Source organism: Pleurodeles waltl, chromosome 3_1 (assembly GCF_031143425.1).
Source record: "Pleurodeles waltl isolate 20211129_DDA chromosome 3_1, aPleWal1.hap1.20221129, whole genome shotgun sequence".
NCBI classification, from domain to species: Eukaryota; Metazoa; Chordata; class Amphibia; order Caudata; family Salamandridae; genus Pleurodeles; species Pleurodeles waltl.
The window spans coordinates 23,579,233-23,601,458 of NC_090440.1; the positions used below are offsets into that span (position 1 = coordinate 23,579,233).

At 46.2% G+C, this 22,226-nt stretch overlaps 1 protein-coding gene across 2 annotated transcripts in view; it reads left to right on the top strand.

Annotated features, from left to right (window-relative positions):
• The window catches only part of PEX16 (peroxisomal biogenesis factor 16), a 71,657-nt gene that overhangs the window by 32,151 nt on the left and 17,280 nt on the right, over positions 1 to 22,226 (top strand). Inside the window, exons 7-9 of one of the 2 annotated variants that reach the window (XM_069221744.1) lie at positions 6,561 to 6,716; positions 18,404 to 18,476; positions 21,606 to 21,725. In XM_069221744.1, the coding sequence (XP_069077845.1) occupies positions 6,561 to 6,716; positions 18,404 to 18,476; positions 21,606 to 21,725 (349 nt within the window). The remainder of the gene's footprint in view (positions 1 to 6,560; positions 6,717 to 18,403; positions 18,477 to 21,605; positions 21,726 to 22,226) is intronic. The other variant, XM_069221745.1, reaches the window with a different exon arrangement.

The following is a 22,226-nucleotide window of genomic DNA, read 5'->3' on the forward strand; positions in this document are numbered from 1 at the left end:
TTCAGTGGGATGAGCAAGTTAAGCTTTTATGATTCAACTGCTTTAGGCAAATTTGCCATTGCTTGTGAGGGAGAACTATTTTTCTTGACTTTGTCACTGTGTCTTAGAGACTAGTCCTGCCTGTTGTCTAATATAGTTGAGATGCTCAAACAAGGCGGCCACCATCGAAAATTCACCCGTTAGCACCATCATCTTCCTGGCTGCAGTCTGTGCCGTGCTTGAGACTTGGGTCTCACTGTGGTTCACATAGGTGGCTTTGTATGAGTTGGTGGCTTGCTGTTCTTGTTGGCATAGGTAGAATGTAATGGTGCGCTATGGGACCAGTATTCATGGTCCGACTAGCACATATTTTAATCCAGTTTCCAACCATAATTAACTGAACATCAAAATAGTTATGTTCAGATTTGATTGTGGTTCTTTTTTTTTTTTTTTGCTTGTGCCGAGTGACGCTTAACTCATTTTTGTAGGCCTATCTTGTAGATTTGACCACCCTTCTTTTTGGGATAGACCGTGCTGGACAGCTAACCTTTTGCTGTTGTGCCCATAGCATTTTCGTTTACCGCAGTTCAGTGCTTAATTTGAGCCAGTGGTTGCTGGTGGGGGCCACTGCCACTTATTTTTGGGGACCACCACTTATTTCTCCACATCAGGCATTTCCTGAATCCAAAAGAAGGAAAAAGAAACGCAACGAAAAGATGGTGGAAGAGAATGATAGAAAATCCATCACCAGGGGAGAAAGTAGACACCTGTAAGAGTGAAATAACGGGCAAGGAGTGCCTGGCAGTGAATTAAAGAGGCCTGAGGTGGATTTGGGACTGCGCACCCTTGCTACTCGTGCACGGACATTGTGTAGCGCCGGGGTCGGCGACTGAGCAGCGCTTTGGGCACCGACACTTGTTACTTTACAAATAAAGCACTGCAGCAGTTGCTGGTGTTTTGACATCACTGACGGGCCTCTTGGTACACGTGCTCTGTGCATAAAAACATGTGTTCACCCCATTGGTGTCCTGCACCAGACCAAAGTTGAATGTTCTGTGTGGCATGAGCAGGTTTCAGCCACTTATCAGGGCGGTGGGTCTGGCTTTATAAGACTGTCTATAAACCTCTTTCAATGTCCTGTCTGACTTCAACCCTGAAGGACTTATTCTTCGTATGAGGCCATCGTGGTTCCGTGTAGGTGTTTCCACTAATGTGTGTTACATCCGCGCCAGTGAAAACGGCCTACCCCCTTCACCTGAAGAAATCGAAGAGAGTGACAATGAATCCGAGCCGAAGTAGATTAAATATTAACCTACCTGGCAGCCTTTGACACTGGTGACAGAGGTGCAAGACGGAGATGGCTCCGGTAGAAGCAAGAAGTTATCTCGTGAATGTGAAGGGCAGGATGAGCGAGGTGGCGCCGAATAGCACAAAGAAGGTGTACGGTGCCGGCCTCTTCTTCTGAGGTGACTTGGGACCAGAAGTGGGAAAATGCAATTTTGCATTTCTTAAATGGCTACTTCTGAGAAATCACTATTTAAGAAATGCAAAATGCAATGTACTACGATACAGATTTCCTAATAGTAATTCTATTAGGAAATCGCCATTAAGAAATCCCATCGCATTTGAGTCAATGGACCGGTTTTGCATTTCCCAAATAGTGATTTCTTATTAAGAAATCACTGTTTAGGAAATGCAAAAAACAAGGATTTCAATGGGCAAGCCCCTCCTTGGTCCACCCCAAAAATAGGGGTGCTCATGTAGAGTGCACATATGCCTAAGGGGCGTGTGTGTGCTCTATTAAAACAAAAGAAACACTTTGGAATGCTTTTTTTGAAATTGCACCTGGTTACCATCTCCTAAATGCCATTTATGAAATACATGGTACACCAGAATAGGAATCGCAAACAGGAAATCCCTATTTGCTATTTCCTATTCTGGGAATCGACAGTTGCGATTTCTACAGGGTAGAAATCACTCTTTGCAATTCCTTAAAGGGCTTTGTACATAAGAAAAGCCCAGTTTGCATTTCTTAATAGCGATTCGGACCATTAAGAATCGCAAACACGCTTCATACACATGGCCCTTAGTGAAGTTTTTTCATTTGTCTCATAGGGGGCCTGTTGCCTACAGATCGGTCCACCAGTGGTGGGTTACTGGAACCCCCTGCAAGGTGGGAAGGCTACTGACATCTTGAAAAGGCTGAGGAACGTCGCTGCTTAAGAGGTTTTTACTCTGAGGGGAGGGGAGCTGTAGTAAACAGAGGAGGATACAAGGCTGGGGCTAGATTTACAGTCAGTCGTCTGCTCCTGTGGTTTTACTACATCTACAGGCTTTTTGCATCAGGGAATCGGAACACGACTGAATGTTAGGCAGTGGCGTCTACAGGGTGGGGCCAGTGCTCCGGGAGCATTCCTCCAGATCTCCTACCTCCTTGCTCCATCACTGTGGTTCTTACAGTTTTATCTACATACTTAGGAAAGAACACTTTAAGGGAAAATTAATGCTAGAGCTGTTCAATTGAACTTTGTAGGAAAGTTCCCTTTTTTGTCATGGTCACCCCCACTTTTTTGCCACTGGTACTGATTACAACTGATTTCTGGTACAACTTGAGCTGTTGGTGCTTTCCTGGACCTTGGCCCCTACTTACCGTAAGTTCAGAAGAACAGTCCTGCAAGTTGTTTGCAACTGACTCTATGCACTGTATAGGATAACATTACTGCGTTTGAGGCTCATGCCTTTGTAAATATTGCTAACTCGAAAAGTACTTACCTGATTGCGAAGATCTTGGTGTCTAAATTAATATAAAAATGTATATTTTTCTAAATTGGTCTTGAGTTTCTTCTTGAGTGCGTCTCATTTATTGACTGTGTCTTCAACAAATGTTTAACACTACCCTCTGACCAGCGTAAAATGCTCACCCACACTACCACAAAGCATAGGGATTCTTAATTTAAGCCCTGTAAGGGAACAAGGGTCGTCTGGACTATCTCCATTGTGTACCCCTACATTGGTACGCTACATAGATAGCCAGCTTCCTACAGACCTGCAGTTGCAAGTCCAGGTTGGATGGGCAGTGTATGAGTGGGCACCAGGTTGGCCTCTTTGTCATTTAAGGGCAGTTCTGGAGGGGGCACATGCACCAGAAGTAGAGATACTTCCTCTGCTGCTGTACCTTGCATGTGCCAGGGCTCTGACCTGAAGACTGGAGAGCGAGGAAGTCCAGAGGGTAGGAGTAGGTCTCTGTGCAGATATTGAGATCACAAACCCTCCATCATGAAGCATTATGTCCCTGAGGCACCTCCTTGCTGGCCCCATGGGGCCTCGTGGTGACAAAGGCTTGTTTTCATTTCAGTTTACATATTTATTCTAATTCTGTAGGAGAGCTAAAAAAATCAGTTTTAAAGATATCAGAAGTTAGTAGGTAGAGCTCTAAATGTGCCCATTAAAGTTCGTAATAAAACCACTTGCTACCACTCTGGCCGTAACTGTGCCCAGGGATGCCCTTCAGTTATCACATGTCAACACAGGTGCCACACACAAACGCGCGTCACACGAGACATCTTCCAGCCTTTTTTAAGCAACATACCTTTGCCTTCTGAGACTTACAATTTTGTTTTCATCCTTATTAACATTGGCTTCAAAGCCAGCAAAGAGTTGTTGGACATAGAGGAAGGATTGACTCATCACTTGGTGCCACTTGGCATCTGGGCATACCTGACCGGTGCTTCCCATGGTGTACCTTGTTTGAGGCTGATTTACGCAAATACACAGAAAAGTGTGGATGGAGAATTACTCCTCCAACTGAATGTACTTTCCTATTCACAAACACCCGTTAGTATGCCTGGAAAGGCAGAGAAATTATGCACTTGGGAACTTTGGAAGACACAAAACTGTTGGAACTCTAAACTAGTTCTCCTTCAGAAAGGTTTGTAAAACCTTACTTGGTAATTTACTCTTAAAATGTTGTTGCCATGTTTAGCCGCATTTTTACCTCTAAAGACTCTGACTTTCATTGGCGATATGTGGGATGGTATTAAAACTCTGTTTTCCAGAAACTGTCTCGTCTTCCCACCGTCGTTTTTTGGGCCGAGTAGGAAACCAGCGCAGGAGGGTCGCGCCGGGTCCAAAGCACGAAATTTAAAGCAACTCCTGGTACTTTTCTCCCACTCCTGGAGTAGATTCGCGGCTTTTCAATCAGGAGTACTCTGGTGAGCTGCAAAAGTTGCAGATTGTCAGCCGTAATTCTGAAACTCTTTTATAAGTTCATAGTTACGCCAAGGTTGGAGCGTTCTCGCATGCGTAAGTACACTTTGCGGAGCTTTCTGAACAATATGCCCAGCGGCATGGCAGCCACTACGTTTTTGTCTGCTGTCCTCAAACTTTAAGGAGTTAAAAATCTAACTCCAACCGTGCACGTCAGTGTTTGTTTCTACTGGTTTGAAGGAGACGATTTGTATTTAACTGTTTAACAATAACTGGTTGTAAACAAAGCTATTAATCTGTGGAGTTGGATATATGCATGAGTAAACTCTCACTCCATCCACACCCAGATGTACACAAACACACGATCCTCTCTTCATGAATGCTCGTTTAACTCTTTGGAGCCCTTCGGAAGACAGACACACCACGACCAGACGTCCTGGTGCAGTACTTGGAACAGCAGAGAAAGTACTGAAACTGCTGGTGGACTTCTTGGAAGAGGGCTCAGGCAGTCGACAGATTGTCTGGATTGAATATAGTTCTTCAAATTACTAAAAGAGGTGGCCTCTTGTAGACTCAGGGCAGTGCTGGATTACCAAATAGACAAAGTAGGCACTGGCCAGTGGGCCCCACTCCTTTTAGGGGCCCCGAGACAACAAGTAAAAATAATATTGATTTTATCTTGAAACAAAATTACAATCAAGCTTTCTTAAATTGTTTCCAAAAGATAGAAAAAATTAATCAACCCAAAGAAACGAAACGTTTACATTGAAGACTCTCTAGAGAAAATACTGTATTAATGTAATATACTCATTAACAACTGAAAGTACATAAACCATGGATATCAGATGCACATAAATTTGTCTCTTAAAGGCTCATCTTCTGTCAGATGTCAGTTTGTAAACACAAATTGATGCAAACTATGTACTTGTAATGTTTAATAAAATGTGTTTATTAAAATTGTTGGTTGGTAAAATTAAAAACGTATTAGGAGATAATTTGCGAGGGGGCCCCCGAAATTTCGACCGCCTAGGGGCCTCCGCAGGGTGTTTAATCCAGGACTGACTCGGGGTGAAAAAGTGCAAAAAAAAAACCTCTTCCATTGGAAAAAAACATTTAAGTAGTTTTAAGTGGACTACACTAGACTTTGAAAAGACTCCAACTAAAATTTGTGGGTCAAGTGCCACACATTGCACCCCGTTCTTCTAGGATCCCTTTTCTCTGTTACTCATAAGAACTTATCAAACACTTTGGCTGTGACGCAGAATTAGAGAGACCAAGTCTTTGTCCTGTCTGGCCGGTGACTCCCAGAAGGAACTTTGTGTGGATGGGGCGCTTGGCCTGTGCCGGTGTGCACTGATTTATTGAGCCAGTCCTGCTCTGCTGGGCTAAGGGAAGGCGTGAGCAGGAGAGTGAGCAGCAAACTGTACTTAACTAGAAGACTTAACTGAAAGACCGGGCCTCTGGCGGCCACCTTTGGGCAAAGCACATAAAACTCCAGTGGCTTTTATACCTACATGACGGCGAAGTACTTTTTGTGACATGGACTCAAAAATCTGTAACTTTAGATTGACTTATGCGAATTTTGACTTTTAGGTTTTTCATCATAAATTTCTGTTGTAAAGGTACCAGACAAATATGTCTGTCAAACCCTAACTGCGCCTGTTCTCAAAATAATAGTTTTCAAAATAAAATTGTTACATTTTACAAAATTGGGTTACAAACTTTTACTGGTTGGTTTCTAGACTCAAGTGTTGGTTTGGAAAGATCTCCAGCCTCGTCTTTAATTCTAGCCTATTGTTTCGTGCTGTCGCTACTAGGAATAAACCAAGCTTTCCTCACTGAAATTATATTTACCTACCAAGGTGGTAGGGTACCACAGTCTGCCAAGACTCCACCCTTCCCTCCCACCCCCCAGGTAATCTTGTTACCTACAGACACCACAACTACTGGTTTGTGCTAAAGTGACTCTTTCACCGCAGTAGTTTGAGGAGCACGTAGCAGGGTTGACCTGATTCTTCTAGCATAGGCAGGATGACAAGTGAATTAGCCCGCCTTTCTCCTCTGCGGTAAGGTCTGTTGATTTGACTTGGGTTGCCTTCAGCACAAGCTTTTTGGCAGGGTGTAAGTTGTGCGGTTAGACCTTTCAGTGGCCAGGGACCTTACGTTAGTACTCTTTAGATGACCTGAGTGATGTATGGATCTGGCTGCTGGCTCAAGAGTGAGTGGTCCAGAGAGTGTTTCCAGTGATCTTGCTTCGGGGGGGGGGGCACACCTGTTTGGATACTGGATCTTTGGGAAGATGCATGGGACTGAGTCCTGTACACTTTGGTGTTGACTATGTGACATGTGGTTTTAAACGTGACTTTCTCTTGCAGCGGCCTCATCCCGTGCCAGGCTCTGGGGGTGTCCACAGCGGCAAGAGCGAAAGGACAGCAGGAGGCGGGCAGAAGAGAGTGAGGGGACCCCAACGCCCTTGGGCTTACAGGAGACCATTGCAGAGTCGATCTACATCGCCCGCCCCTTGATGCATTGTATCCTGAGCCTGTCGATGCCTTGCTGGGCACTATGTCGGGGGGGTTCTCTTGCACTGGTGGCCGAGCTTTGCATATATATGTGTTCGGTGGCATGTGTAGCTGCAGATACACATGCTGTGCTGTGCACAGTCCGCCGTCTGGTGTTGGGCTCGGAGTGTTACAAGTTGTTTTCTTCGAAGAAGTGTTTTGGAGTCACGAGACCGAGGGACTCCTCCCACTTCGGTTCCATTGCGCATGGGCGTCGACTCCATCTTAGATTGGTTTTTTTCCGCCATCCGGTTCGGACGTGTTCCTTTTCGCTCCGTGTTTCGGGTCGGAAAGTTAGTCAGAATCTCGGAAAAATTCGTCTGTATTGTTTCGTTCGGTATCGGGTTAGTTAGAACAAATCGACACCGAATCTTGAAGAGCTCCGGTAGCCCTTCGGGGTAATTTCGATCCCCCGTCGGGGCCTGGTCGGCCCGACCGCGTGCGACTTCAAGACTGATGGAACGGACCCCGTTCCGATTCTGTCCTAAATGCCATAATAAATATCCTTATATGGATCAACATTTGGTCTGTAACTTGTGCCTGTCCCCCGAGCACAAGGAGGATACGTGCGAAGCCTGTCGCGCGTTTCGGTCGAGGAAAACGCTCAGAGACCGAAGAGCCAGGAGATTGCAGATGGCGCCCACGCCGACAGGACAACAACGGTTCGAGGAGGAAGAAGAAGAAACTTTCTCCATCCACGAGTCGGATTCCGAAGAACTCGACGCCGAAGAAACGTCAACCGTGAGTAAGACGTCGAAACAAAAAGCTCACGAAAAGACTGACAAAGCCCAGGGGACGCCACCGCCAACAGGCCATGGCTTAACCCGAAAAGTAGGTGACCGTCCATCGGCACTGAAAAAGGGCGAGCTGGTGTCGAAGTCATCCGACTTCGGTCGAGATACAGGCACGCAGCAATCTCGGGCCCGAGAGAGTGGCGCAGAAAAGATTCGGCACCGAGACAGCGGCACCAAAGTTGGTCGGCACCGAGAGGGCACGACGCAGAAAAGAAAAAAGATTTTTTCGGAGCCAAAAAAATCAATAGATACGGTTTCGGTGCCGAAACATCCGGCATCCGAACCGAGAATTAGTTCCTACTCAGAGGAACAAGGACTGTCCTCTCAAATGAAAAAACACAGGTTTGAAGAGGAATTACAAACAATAGAGCCAGATCACACGCAAAGGCGGCTCTTTATTCACAAAGATACAGGGAAGATCAGCACTGTTCCCCCAATCAAGATGAAAAGAAACTTGCCTTCCAACAAGGAGACAAGCAAAGGTGGTAAAGAAAGTAACTCCACCACCTTCTCCACCACCATCAACTCATGCATCACCGGCTCAAACTCCACCATTAACACACTCACCAGCTCATACCACAATGAGCCAGGATGATCCAGATGCATGGGACCTCTACGACGCTCCAGTATCGGACAATAGCCCAGAGTCGTACCCAACTAAACCGTCACCACCTGAAGACAGTACATCATATGCACAGGTGGTCGCTAGGGCAGCCGAATTACACAATGTATCACTACATTCGGAACCTATTGAGGATGACTTCCTCTTTAACACCCTGTCCTCCACCCATAGCCATTATCAAAGCCTTCCCATGCTCCCAGGAATGCTAAGGCACTCGAAACAAATATTTCAGGAGCCAGTTAAAGGCACAGCCATAACTCCAAGGGTGGAGAAAAAATATAAGGCACCACCCACAGACCCTATATTTATTACAACACAACTGGCACCGGACTCAGTAGTTGTGGGAGCAGCTCGTAAGAGAGCCAACTCGCATACATCAGGCGATGCACCACCTCCGGACAAGGAGAGCCGCAAATTTGACGCAGCGGCAAAAAGGGTTGCAGCACAAGCAGCAAATCAGTGGCGTATCGCCAACTCGCAAGCACTCTTGGCGAGATACGACAGGGCTCATTGGGATGAAATGCAACATTTCATCGAACACCTACCCAAAGAGTTCCAAAAAAGAGCGCAACAGGTGGTGGAAGAGGGACAAAGTATCTCGAACAATCAGATACGGTCTTCCATGGATGCAGCGGATACAGCTGCAAGGACAATAAACACTGCAGTCACAATAAGGAGGCACGCATGGCTGCGCACATCTGGGTTCAAGCCTGAAATCCAACAGGCTGTGCTCAATATGCCGTTTAATGAACAGCAATTGTTTGGGCCGGAGGTGGACACTGCCATTGAAAAACTAAAAAAGGACACCGATACAGCCAAAGCCATGGGCGCACTGTACTCCCCGCAGAGCAGAGGCACATTTCGGAAGACACCTTTTAGGGGAGGGTTTCGAGGTCAACCCACAGAAACCAACACCTCACAGACAAGACCACCTACCTACCAGGGACAATATCAAAGGGGAGGTTTTTGGGGACAATACAGAGGAGGCCAATTCCCAAGAAATCAGGGAAAATTTCAAAATCCCAAAACCCCTCAAAATAAACAGTGACTCACAAGTCACACAACCCCTTCACACAACACCAGTGGGGGGAAGACTAAGCCAGTTCTACAAATCTTGGGAGGAAATAACAACAGACACTTGGGTCTTAGCAATTATCCAACATGGTTATTGCATAGAATTTCTCAAATTCCCTCCAAACATCCCACCGAAAACACACAATATGTCAAAACAGCATATAGACCTTCTAGGACTAGAAGTTCAAGCATTACTGCAAAAGGACGCAATAGAATTAGTACCAAGTCTACAGAAAAACACAGGAGTTTACTCACTGTACTTTCTAATACCAAAAAAGGACAAAACTCTGAGACCAATACTAGATCTCAGAACACTAAATACCTACATCAAATCAGACCACTTTCACACGGTCACATTACAAGACGTAATCCCACTGCTCAAACAGCAAGACTACATGACAACATTAGACCTAAAAGATGCGTATTTCCATATACCGATACATCCTTCACACAGGAAATATCTAAGGTTCGTATTCAAAGGAATACATTACCAATTCAAAGTGTTGCCATTCGGAATAACAACTGCCCCAAGAGTCTTTACAAAATGCCTAGCAGTAGTAGCTGCACATATCAGAAGGCAGCAAATACACGTGTTCCCTTACTTAGACGACTGGTTAATCAAAACCAACACGCTAACAAAGTGTTCATATCGCACAAAGTAGGTCATACAGACCCTTCACAAGCTGGGTTTCTCCATCAACTATGCAAAGTCACACCTTTTGCCGTGCCAAACACAGCAATACTTAGGAACAACAATCAACACAACAGAAGGGATAGCCACTCCAAGTCTACAAAGGGTTCAAACATTTCACAAGGTAATACAGGCCATGTATCCAACACAAAAGATACAAGCAAAAATGGTATTAAAACTCCTAGGCATGATGTCTTCATGCATAGCCATTGTCCCAAACGCAAGGTTACACATGCGGCCCTTACAACAGTGCCTAGCATCACAATGGTCACAAGCACAGGGTCAACTTCTAGATCTGGTGTTGATAGACCGCCAAACATACATCTCGCTTCTATGGTGGAACAGTTCAAATTTAAACAAAGGGCGGCCTTTCCAAGACCCAGTGCCACAATACGTGATAACAACAGATGCTTCCATGACAGGGTGGGGAGCACACCTCAATCAATACAGCATCCAAGGACAATGGGACATACATCAGAGGCAGTTTCACATAAATCACCTAGAACTGTTAGCAGTATTTCTAGTGCTGAAAGCATTTCAGCCCATGATAACCCACAAATACATTCTTGTCAAAACAGACAACATGACCACAATGTATTATTTAAACAAACAGGGGGGGACACACTCGACACAGTTGTGTCTCCTAACACAAAAAATATGGCATTGGGCGATTCACAACCACATTCGCCTAATAGCACAATTTATTCCAGGGATCCAAAACCAGCTAGCAGACAATCTCTCTCGGGATCACCAACAAATCCACGAATGGGAAATTCACCCCCAAATACTGAACACTTACTTTCAAATTTGACCTATTTGCAACAAAAGAAAACTCAAAATGCCAAAACTTCGCATCCAGGTACCCACACCACCAATCCCAAGGCAATGCTCTATGGATGAATTGGTCAGGGATATTTGCGTACGCTTTTCCCCCTCTCCCTCTCCTTCCATATCTAGTAAACAGATTGAGTCAAAACAAACTCAAACTCATACTAATAGCACCAACATGGGCAAGACAACCTTGGTACACAACACTACTAGACCTGTCAGTAGTACCTCATGTCAAGCTACCCAACAGACCAGATCTGTTAACACAAACAACAGATCAGGCATCCAAACCCAGCATCGCTGAATCTAGCAATTTGGCTCCTGAAATCCTAGAATTCGGACACTTAGACCTCACACAGGAATGTATGGAGGTCATAAAACAAGCTAGAAGACCTTCCACTAGACACTGCTATGCAAATAAATGGAAAAGATTTGTTTGTTACTGCCATAACAATCAAATTCAACCATTACACGCATCTCCAAAAGATGTAGTAGGATATTTACTACATTTGCAAAAATCAAATCTAGCTTTTTCTTCCATAAAGATACACCTCACCGCAATATCTGCTTACCTGCAGATTACTCACTCAGCTTCACTATTCAGAATACCAGTCATTAAAGCGTTTATGGAAGGCCTAAAGAGAATTATACCACCAAGGACACCACCTGTTCCTTCATGGAACCTCAACATTGTCTTAACAAGACTCATGGGTCCACCTTTCGAGCCCATGCATTCTTGTGAAATGCAATACTTAACGTGGAAAGTTGCATTTCTCATTGCCATCACATCTCTAAGAAGAGTGAGTGAGATTCAGGCATTTACCATACAAGAACCATTTATTCAAATACATAAAAATAAGATAGTTCTAAGAACAAATCCAAAATTCTTACCAAAGGTTGTCTCACCATTCCACTTAAATCAAACAGTAGAATTACCAGTGTTCTTCCCACAGCCAGATTCCGTAGCTGAAAGAGCACTACATACATTAGATATCAAAAGAGCACTAATGTACTACATTGACAGAACAAAACTAATTAGAAAGACAAAACAACTATTTATTGCCTTTCAAAAACCTCATACAGGAAATCCTATTTCAAAACAAGGCATTGCTAGATGGATAGTTAGGTGCATTCAAACCTGCTATCTTAAAGCAAAGAGAGAGCTGCCTATTACACCAAAGGCACACTCAACCAGAAAAAAAGGTGCTACTATGGCCTTTCTAGGAAATATTCCAATTAACGAAATATGTAAGGCAGCAACATGGTCTACGCCTCATACATTTACTAAGCACTACTGTGTAGATGTGTTATCTGCACAACAAGCCACAGTAGGTCAAGCTGTACTAAGAACTTTATTTCAAACTACTTCAACTCCTACAGGCTGAACCACCGCTTTTGGGGAGGTAACTGCTTACTAGTCTATGCACAGCATGTGTATCTGCAGCTACACATGCCACCGAACGGAAAATGTCACTTACCCAGTGTACATCTGTTCGTGGCATTAGTCGCTGCAGATTCACATGCGCCCACCCACCTCCCCAGGAGCCTGTAGCCGTTTAGAAGTAGATCTTCAACATTTGTAAATTTGTAAATATATCACTTTAACCTTCATTTTGTACATACGTATTCATTCCATTGCATGGGCACTATTACTAGCATACACAACTCCTACCTCACCCTCTGCGGGGAAAACAATCTAAGATGGAGTCGACGCCCATGCGCAATGGAACCGAAGTGGCAGGAGTCCCTCGGTCTCGTGACTCCAAAACACTTCTTCGAAGAAAACAACTTGTAACACTCCGAGCCCAACACCAGACGGCGGACTGTGCACAGCACAGCATGTGAATCTGCAGCGACTAATGCCACGAACAGATGTACACTGGGTAAGTGACATTTTCCATATATATATATATCTCCCTGTCTCCCTCCTTCACTTCTTTTCCCCTCTTTTTGTGCCTGAAATCTTTCAGAGGGAGCCAAAACCACTTTTTAAAACATAGTTTATAATTTAAATATTAATAGTTTTTAGGCTCCCTTCGCCCACCAGTTCCAGCTTTTAGACAGCTTGTTAAATAGTGTTTGTGACATCCAGGCTGCATAATTATATTTCGTTGAGTTTACTTCGACATTTCGCTTTCAGCGGATACGCAGAGCTCTCACCTTGCCGTAACATTGAGCTCTTTGAGGTTATTGAGCTGGTTGTATGTGATCCTATAGAAAATCAGATTCATAAAGTAACAATTCTGGGAAACCGTTCCAACTAAACTGAAATTCCATGTTTTCCGAAATTGCATTTGATTTTGAACGTTTAAAGGTGTAAATACCTCTTTGTTTTGAAAATGGGTTCTCTGTATTTGTTTTTCTGCATGGTGCGCATCGGTCCTTTTTCCCTTCATTGTCTTCCCTTCATACGCTCTGTCACTGGGTGACATTTCACTTTTTTAAATTTAAGTTAATGTTTCCACGTTTCTTCGTCCACCCTCCCATTCCCACAGTTTTTGTGTTTAGGGCAGCACCCTACCCAGCTTCCCTTTTGTACCTACCTTCCTTCTTCTTATTATTATTTTTTTATTTGTGTGGGTGGGGTCCCATTTTTGTGAGTGGGTTCCCAGACTTACGAAACCCTGCCTCCCTCTACTTTTGTTACTTCTCCCCAAACACCACCGCATGCCCCCCATCCCCCAACTCCGTAAAACATACGTTCCTTAACTAGGTCACTATTGGATCCAAAATTCTTACTTTTCTTCTTGTGTTTTATTTAAATCAATATTATTTGCTTCAAACTTTTTTTGCTTTAAGTATTTTTTTCGAATTGATGTACATTTCTGTTGATTTTGTTTTGTACTGATTGGGGTTCCCGGCATGGGTTTCTAATTTTGTTGTACTTTGAATTTAAATACAGCAGGCAGTTCCTCCAGTACGAGTTTTCCTCTGCTCATCTGCAGTGTATACCACACCCTTCACCGTGGCCATGTTACTTCTCTTTCCACAAAGTAAACTTTACTGCATCCCGGAGTCCACCCCTCGTCGAAGGAGACTCTTTGCTGACCCTCACACACGTTTAGATCTGCAGTGTCCTTTCATATCTACTCCATGTGTTCTGCAGCATTATGCCTTACTCCCCACCCAGCACCAGGTGCCAAGCCTTCCCTGCCATCCCACCTTGCTTGTCTTCTAACTTCAGTGTGCCTTCATGACTTTTGCACGTGTATTCTAGCTGCCATCTCCAGCCACCTTCACCTGATCCAAGGGAGGTGTCTCCATCCTCCTTCACCTGATCCAGCTGTGGTGTCTCCCGCCACCTTCACCTGATCCTGCTGTGGTGTCTCCAGCCTCCTTCACCTGATCCGGCTGTGGTGTCTCCAGCCACCTTCACCTGATCCAAGGGTGGTGTCTCCAGCCTCCTTTACCTGATGCGGCTGTGGTGTCTCCAGCCTCCTTCACCTGTCTGATCCGGCTGTGGTGTCTCCAGCCTCCTTTACCTGATGCAGCTTGGTGTCTCCAGCCTCCTTCACCTTCACCTGCCTGATCCAGCTGTGGTGTCGCCAGCCACCTTCACCTGATCCAACCGTGGTGTCTCCAGCCACCTTCACCAGATGGCAGTACCTAATACACATTTTCTCCAGCTGCAATTCCTACATCACATCTTGTGCAGCTGCAGTGCCTGCTTCACATCTCCTCCAGCTGCAATGCCTATATTTAAAACCCACCTACATCTTCTCCAGCTGCAATGGCTACCTCACATCTTCTTCAACTGCAGTGCCTATGCCACATATCCAGGTGCAATGCCTAAATTTACCACCCACCTACATCTTGTCCAGCTGCAATGGCTACCTCATTTCTTCACCAGCCACATTTTCCTACCTCATTGTCATCCGTCATGTTTAGCCCGAACACTCATACCCAGCTGCAGTGTTTGCCCGTTCGGGGTAAATGTTGCTCTCACATTCCCTTTGTGGTCAGTCACACATCTTTCAGAACACCACTGTTCTTTCACTCAGTTTTCATTCAGGATGCATAGCTCAGATTAGTCCTAGCTCGTGTTGCCAGTGTAGATTTTTTTTTTAATCGGTTTCATTTTACGTATTGAAGCCCTTCCTTGGGGACGCTGAGCTGTGCCCGTGAACGCCCGCCTGCGTGCCCTAGGAATGACAGCATGGGTGATATTACATTTCACACTGACCCTGGTTCGTCTGGCTCGCCAGAAGTTCAGTGTTCTGCACTCCTGCCTCTGCCAGACATCAGTTTCTGCAAAGCAACGTCAGTCCTATGATGTGCCTGGCTCAGCCCCCTAAGTTCACCCGCAGCTCTGGATTCCAGGGGCAGCTCAGTGGGACCGAGCCAGTGCTGCATCAGTCCTGCCCACACCAGTAGTCCTGCATCCAGAAGTGAAAAGTGGACCTGTCTTTGGTTGTTAATGATGAATACAAAGAAACTGGCCAGCATCTCTGATTTGTGGGTTTTCAGACCACTGGGGCTGCAGACCCCAGTATTGGGAATAGGGGTTCAGTCATCATACACCGTTTACGGGGCTACTGACAACACAGGCATTTTTTTCTTTGGCAACACTCCCCCAGAAACATGGCTGAATTTCTGGCTCGAAGATGCTCCCCCTCCAGGGCCACAGTGAGGCATAGTCAAGAACCTAGGGGTCAAATTCGATGAAAGTCTGTCCTTTAAACCACAAAGTTTGTGGTAGGCACTTGCTTTGGAATTCTGTTTCCCTAAAAAACTTTCTGCATTACCTGCCCTTCCCAGCAATAAAAAAAGACATTTATCCAGGCCCTGATAAGCTAACGGTTGGATTACGGTGATGCCCTCGATCTCGGTCTGTCCAAGCACCTATTGGACAGGCTACGGGGGATCCGGAATGCAGCAGCGCGTTTTCATCTGAATCTGCCAGCTGGAGCGCCTATGTCCCCAAATCCACGCGCTCTTCACTGGCTCCCTATCTGAGAAGAATCTTGTTCAAGGCACTAGATTTAGTTCAGGGGTCACTCGACCAGACCGGTGCGGTTTACCTCGGAACAAGGGTCAGCGTCTACACCCCACAAGACACCTGAGGTCTGCTAATAAATTGTTAGCTGTGACTCCTAGAACTCATCGTGTTAGAGCGAGAGGAAGGTCAGTGGTCCACCTAGGACCAGCAGCATGGAATAAGCTTCCTCTCGAGCTCTGGGCTGTATGTACGAACACATTTTCCGATAGACACAGAATGGGTAAAACCCTTTGCTACATCTGGCCCTCTGTGCATTGAATAGTGTTGCAGTGTTATAAAAAGGCTGAAACCTGGCTTTTCATGCAGGAATAGACCTCAGGATCTTCTCTTATATTTGCCCTGTGCTTGGTGCCAGGACAGTCCCCAGAGCAGCTGTGCGCGATACAAGTAGCTTTCATCATCATAGGATCCTAAGACTGGCCCTATGATCAGGGTGGCAGCTGGTATCGGGGATGGAGTGGTACCTCGCAGTTGGCATCCAAGAGAGTCACAAAACCTTAGGGTCTGCTACCTTGCTACCCTCTGGTTGAATGTTTCTGACAGTGGAAACGCCTACAATATCTAGGGCACCCATTGAGCAAGCCAGCACTGCTCCGGAGCCGCTGGGTGCCCTGGTTTGGTTGTATTGTCAACGGAACCTTTTGCCGGCATTGCACGTAGCTGGATTATTCTTCAAATAGTTTTGGATTTATGAAGTCTAGATCAAGCCACTGGGATGCGCCTCAGTGGCTTATGATGAAACCAGGAACCCTTTGTCCTTCTGTGGGATGGGAATGGGGAATAATTTGACTCAAAAAGTTGGAGGAGGAGCTTGCACCCTTATGCAGAGTTCTTCGATGAATTCAACTATTCTCAGCACTTAGGTATTTCTCCGATTCTCATTTTGCTGCCCAGTCCAGAAGCTTGTCTTACTGAGCGGTCACTCTAGGGGGGTTTGCGTGAGGTTCCTGTTCGGATTCTAGGGTCCTGGGAACAGCAACACAAAGTCATGTTCCTTTTTGTCAGCTTTGCTGACACGATGCTTCCGATCTCCTTTCAAAGTTCAAAATGTTAGCCAGGACCTGGCCTTGTAGGGTTGTTCATAGCAGGTTACGGGCACATTAGTGGGAACCAGAGTCCGCGTGAAGGTTTGCCACCTTCAAGCGCCATAACTCCATCCAGCCATCAGAGGACACATCTTCCGGGGTGTTTAACTTGGAGAGTATGGAGGAACCCCAGACTGGCTCTAGGAATGTGTATTCGAGTGACTCTGGACAGATGTCCTGAGCAGGGTCCCTCCGCATCTGTGGTCGCTTCCAGTACAACACACAGTGCCAAGGCACAGATGACCACCTAAATAGGCAGAGATAGGCACAAATCGGATGTAGTGGGCAGGGGTAAGGTGTTGCTCAGCATGTCTGGAGTGGGGCTGCTTTGTAGATTAACAGGGATTGGCCAGAAAGTTGTTCAGAGCAGATCTCTGGGCCAGGCAGGATGAGAGTTAAGATTGGCCCAACCCTTTCAGGTGGTCTATGGGTTGACAGGTGACAATGTGTATATGACTTTTTATTTTTTTCCATCCACCGGGATTAAGGCAATTTAAAAGGAGTCGCCATCTTGTGCTGCCAGTCTCAGCACGTGGACTGGTCATACATGTGCATACTCGTGACATACATTCCACACGAGCCTCTGCGCACGCTTAGGGTAGGGGAGGTAGAAGGAGTAAATGATCTCTTAAGGGAACATAATTAATTTTTCTGTAGAAACGGGCGGGGGCTGTGGGGGTGAAGTGTGCAAAGGGCTCTGTAAACCTTCTCCCAGGGGCACCAGATTGAAGACATGTGCTCCTGCATTGGCCATCTCATATCCAGTGAGGCAGTAGTGTCTGCCACTACTCTTGTGGGTAGGCTTTGGGTGCCTCCTGTTTGCAGAGCTCTGTGCTCTGGGGAGCTGCGAGAGAGATGCTGGCCCTGTGCACCTCCTTTCATCTCCACAGCCTTTGAAGACAGAGCAGAGAGGTCCATGTCCCCGTGGACTCTGCACAGTATTGCATTATTAAATTAAGGTTACTCCAGATAGCCCCCTTCTACTAGCAGGACACCAGTTGAAACCATTACTTAGCTTTACTCATCTCCAGTGTGATGAACTTCCATCCTCAAGACCCTTACACCTTGTGTCCCCACAGCTGCCCCCACCCGAAGCTCTAAGATGTCTAAAAGTCACAGGTTGTCCTAAGAATATTGGACCACAAAGCATGTGCTGCAGCAAACGCTCCTCAAGGGAATAAGAAAACGCTTTTGACCCACAAGGTGGCGTGGGTCTTGACCCCCAGGGGCCCTCCTGGCGTTGCTTCTAGGAGTGCTGGTGTTGGTTGTGTCTCCGTCACACTCCTGCTGCCCTACACTGTGCAGCAAGGACATTTAACAGGGAAATAGTCACACTTCAGTGAAATGTGACATCTTCTCTGGATGTGGCAGTGTCTACCCCATCAGGACTGCAGTGTGTGCCTTTCTTTGTTTCCTCCTGGGTGGGCTTACCACCCATCTCCAGAGTCTGTGTCTGCCCTCTCCGTCCTCCATCTGTTCCAGCTACCTCACCTGTATCTGTCCCCTCCACTTGCCCCATCCATCCCTCCTGCTTTGTTGATCTCCTTGACTCCAGGATGCTCAGTGCTCGGGCTGGCCATGTGGGGCCAGAAGTCGTGGAAGCCGTGGCTGTTGTCGGGGGCCCTGGATGTGACCAGGTATGTTACTCACCGCTCCAAGTAAATATCTTTATATGTTCAATACAGGTCATGCAATATAAAAAAAACAAAAGAAGTAAGTATATAACATTTCATCAGTGGCCATGTAATATGTTATATAAATATGCCAAGTGTAAGAATGCAATTAATAGTAAAAATGCTCAAACATGCTTTGCTTCTGTAGATCCCTTGTAGTCCTTCCTGGTTGCCCAGATAGTCGATGCCACGGATGTTTTTAGCGAATGTGTTGTATAGCATAAGGCCGTGGCATCTTGCAGTTCAAGATGGAGTATTCTCTGCACAGGGGAGTAGGCGTCTTGTTCCTTGGGCTTAGCGATGTTGTGCACAACAACCAACGTAAATCAACGAACGTCTGGTTTAGTGATGTGGGTCGGTGTGATCTAACTGTGGTGGGTTGGGAGGGACCTCTGGGTTATGGTGCCCTGTGGGCATCATTGCAGTAGCATCTGGACCTAAAGGTCCCTTGTCTCTCCGTAGAACCAGTGCATTGACCTGGCTTCTAGGAGATATCTCCTACAACACAACGGTGTAGACTTACCTGCTTGGGCGCATATCCTAAGTTGCACAAATGCTGACCTGTGTCAGACCTTCTGAGTTAGACTTCCAGCTGTTGTGCCAGACCTTTAATGTCTCCCTGCAGAGGATGTGTTACTGAGAGCCCCTGTCCTCCGCTATAACGCTGCTCGACGCGTGTCTGGATATCTGAGACGTAGCCATGGCTGGCTCGCTACATCACACAGGCGTTCACAAGCTTCTTGAAGGAGGGTTTTCTGGTCACAAACTCCTGCTCCCAAGTCCTCCCTCTTGCAGGTAAAACAGATATGTTTAGCTTCTTCTACTCCTATAGTGCAGAGTGACAGAGAGTGTAGGTTAAGGCGGGTCTTTCATTGGCTGTTTGTGGAAGTATGTGTTACTACAACTGCCAACAACGCCTCTTACCCACAGTGGGCACAGACTCCAGCTCTGCCTGCGAAGGGAACCCCAGACCATGCAGAGCGCGAAGGGATGAGCAGAAAAGACGGAAGTGTCTAGTTCTCTGTGTACCTGAAGTGTAGCAGAGCACTTTATAACTTTTGATAGAAGGATTATAAATGAGAAAATGAAAATACTGACAATAAAAACATAATTCTTAGTTCTTGAATTAAAAAGGGATTAATCTTGCTGCTCAGCAGCCCTGTTGGGGTTTCAGTTCTTGCTTGGGGGTGTCTTGGGCACATAATCCTGAAGAGAAGGTGCTCTTAGCAGCCATGTCTTGTTCTTTTTATGACACAGTCTCCTCTCTGCCTGTCGCGTGTCCTTGATCTCTTGCCCAGTCGCTGAGTTATTTTCATTTCTGTATCACTTCCCCTCCCTTTATCCAGGTTTATATATTCTCTTAATCTAAAGGTGGCTTCTCATTTCTTTAGGTTCAACTTAGCCTGGCTCTTATCTACACTATCTTTCTATAAAAAACATCTTTTCCTGGTCTCTTACAGGGTCAAAGTATATTTACATTCTGGGGCTCCCTGCTCATACTGTGCTATAGTTTCTTGGTGCCGTCTTGATCATTCTTTCCTAAATCCCTAAAAATATCATTGTCCTCATTGTATTCTTGCCACAGAGAGGAAGAGAGCCCAAAGATCGCCTAAAACAGCATCTTTTCTGCGGGTTTAGTGGCTGCAATTGTTAGGTAAACAGAGACCTGAATTTGAGTGAAAATAAGGAGCTTATTTGCAGAATGAGCAGTTCCTTGGCCATACAGCTATCAAAGGGGCACCTTCAGCTAGTGTGTCAAAAAATCAAGGTAAATAATATTGACTAACCCTCCACCATCCATCCCCCCCCGCCCCAACCGGTTATATGACAGTGAGTGGTAGGAACGTGGAATATTGAATTGGCTTTTCAGGAAACCAAGAAGAAGGACATTTGGTTTTATAGCGAGGATGAGGCGCTATACACACTACTCAGCTCCACTGTACCATGCTGAAGCCTTTTATATTCGAACAACCCCCAAAGCACCATTGGCCAATGAAGGAGTGAATACTAGCTGTACAAAGCGCCTCGATGCAAGTCATGTGCAGTTGCTGGACATCAGTTTACCTGCATCTGGTGAGAGTGACCCCCTCCCACCCCCAGGAGAGAGATACTGTGGACACCCCTAGAACACTTCCCTTCCTATAGCTTATTCTGAAAATGGTGGGTAAGGACCAGTCCGTGCCGGATGCTTCTGAAGAAGTGATACCTTCTATGGGCGTGCATCATCGGGGCGTTTAATACCTATGCTTCGGTCTCAGCAGTGATGGTTAGACTAATAACGAATCCATCCGTCTTTGTAGACTGACTGGGGAACCATAGAGGCAGCTTCTTTAGACCTCATCGCAGCTGGTGGGATCCATCACTTTGTGCACACAGGTCCATAGAGCGAGAGCGGTGAGGAGCTCCTCAGACCCATACGTCTCTGCAGGGTGACCGCAGGGCAAGGGCTCAAATCTCAGACTCAGGATGGTTCACTTTCTGTTATGTTCATCTCCACTTCACATTTTTTGTCTTTTTACTAACATTTCCCTCTCTGCCTCTTTCCCATTTCCTTCTCATCCTTCAACCGGCCCCCGTTTTCCCATTTCTCGTACCCGTCCCATTTACCCATCTTTCTTTCTTTTCTTTTTCCCATCTTTCACTGTTTTTCCTCTTTGACTGCTTGATTTTCTTCACTTTCTCGCACTTGTCCACTACTCTTGTCTGCTTCTTCACTTTTGTTTGTGCATACTCCTTTATTGTTTATTGTCCCTACGCATTACACAATTGATTTTTTTGTCTCATTCCATAATTCATGGTTTTGTCCTTCTTTTCCTCTTATTTTGTCCTTCTCTGCCCCCTCTCTCCTTGTTTGTACTGCCTACTCACTGATAATTTCTTCCTTCCCTTTCCACCACTGTTTCCTCGCCTACTCACCAATTCTCTCCCCCATGCCCTTGTTTCCTTTCCTCCTCCCTCACTTGTCCTTTGCTCAATTTTTCCCTTTTTCCACTGTGAACATCGTGTTCTTGATCCTGCTCTGTTCCTTCCCCTCTGTCACTTAATTCCCTTTCTTGCTACCCCCCCCTCCCTGTTCCTCTTTTGTTTCTGCAGCCTTACCTTAGTCGGCGACATGAAGGCCTTGAACAGGAGAGAGCGCTCGGAGCTGAGGCGGCGAAGCATCCTCCTCCTGTACTACATGCTCCGGTCCCCCTTCTATGACCGATACGCTGAGTAAGAGCCCGCTGCCCTCCGCGGTGTCCTCGCCGGAGGGTCCGCTGAGGGTGGGGAAAAGAGTCTGTGAAACTGTGGCTTTTTGTTTTTAAAGTGGGAGGAGACAGATCTGTTTGGGTCATGCCCTGATTCTTAAGAGCGAGAAGGATGAGGAGACCTTCCCCTTCTCTGTGATTGGATGAGGATCAAGAGGGAGGGATAGTTTGGTAGTTCCCTCTGTGGAACCAACTTTCAAATCAAATCATCAAATCATTAACATTTATAAAGCGCGCTACTCACCCGTGCGGGTCTCAAGGCGCTAGGGGGGAAAAGGGGGGGTTATCGCTGCTCGAACAGCCAAGTCTTTAGGAGTCTCCGGAAAGCGGAGTGGTCCTGGGTGGTCCTGAGGCTGGTGGGGAGGGAGTTCCAGGTCTTGGCCGCCAGGAAGGAGAAAGATCTCCCACCCGCCGTGGAGCGGCGGGTGCGAGGGACGGCAGCAAGTGCGAGGCCAGCGGAGCGGAG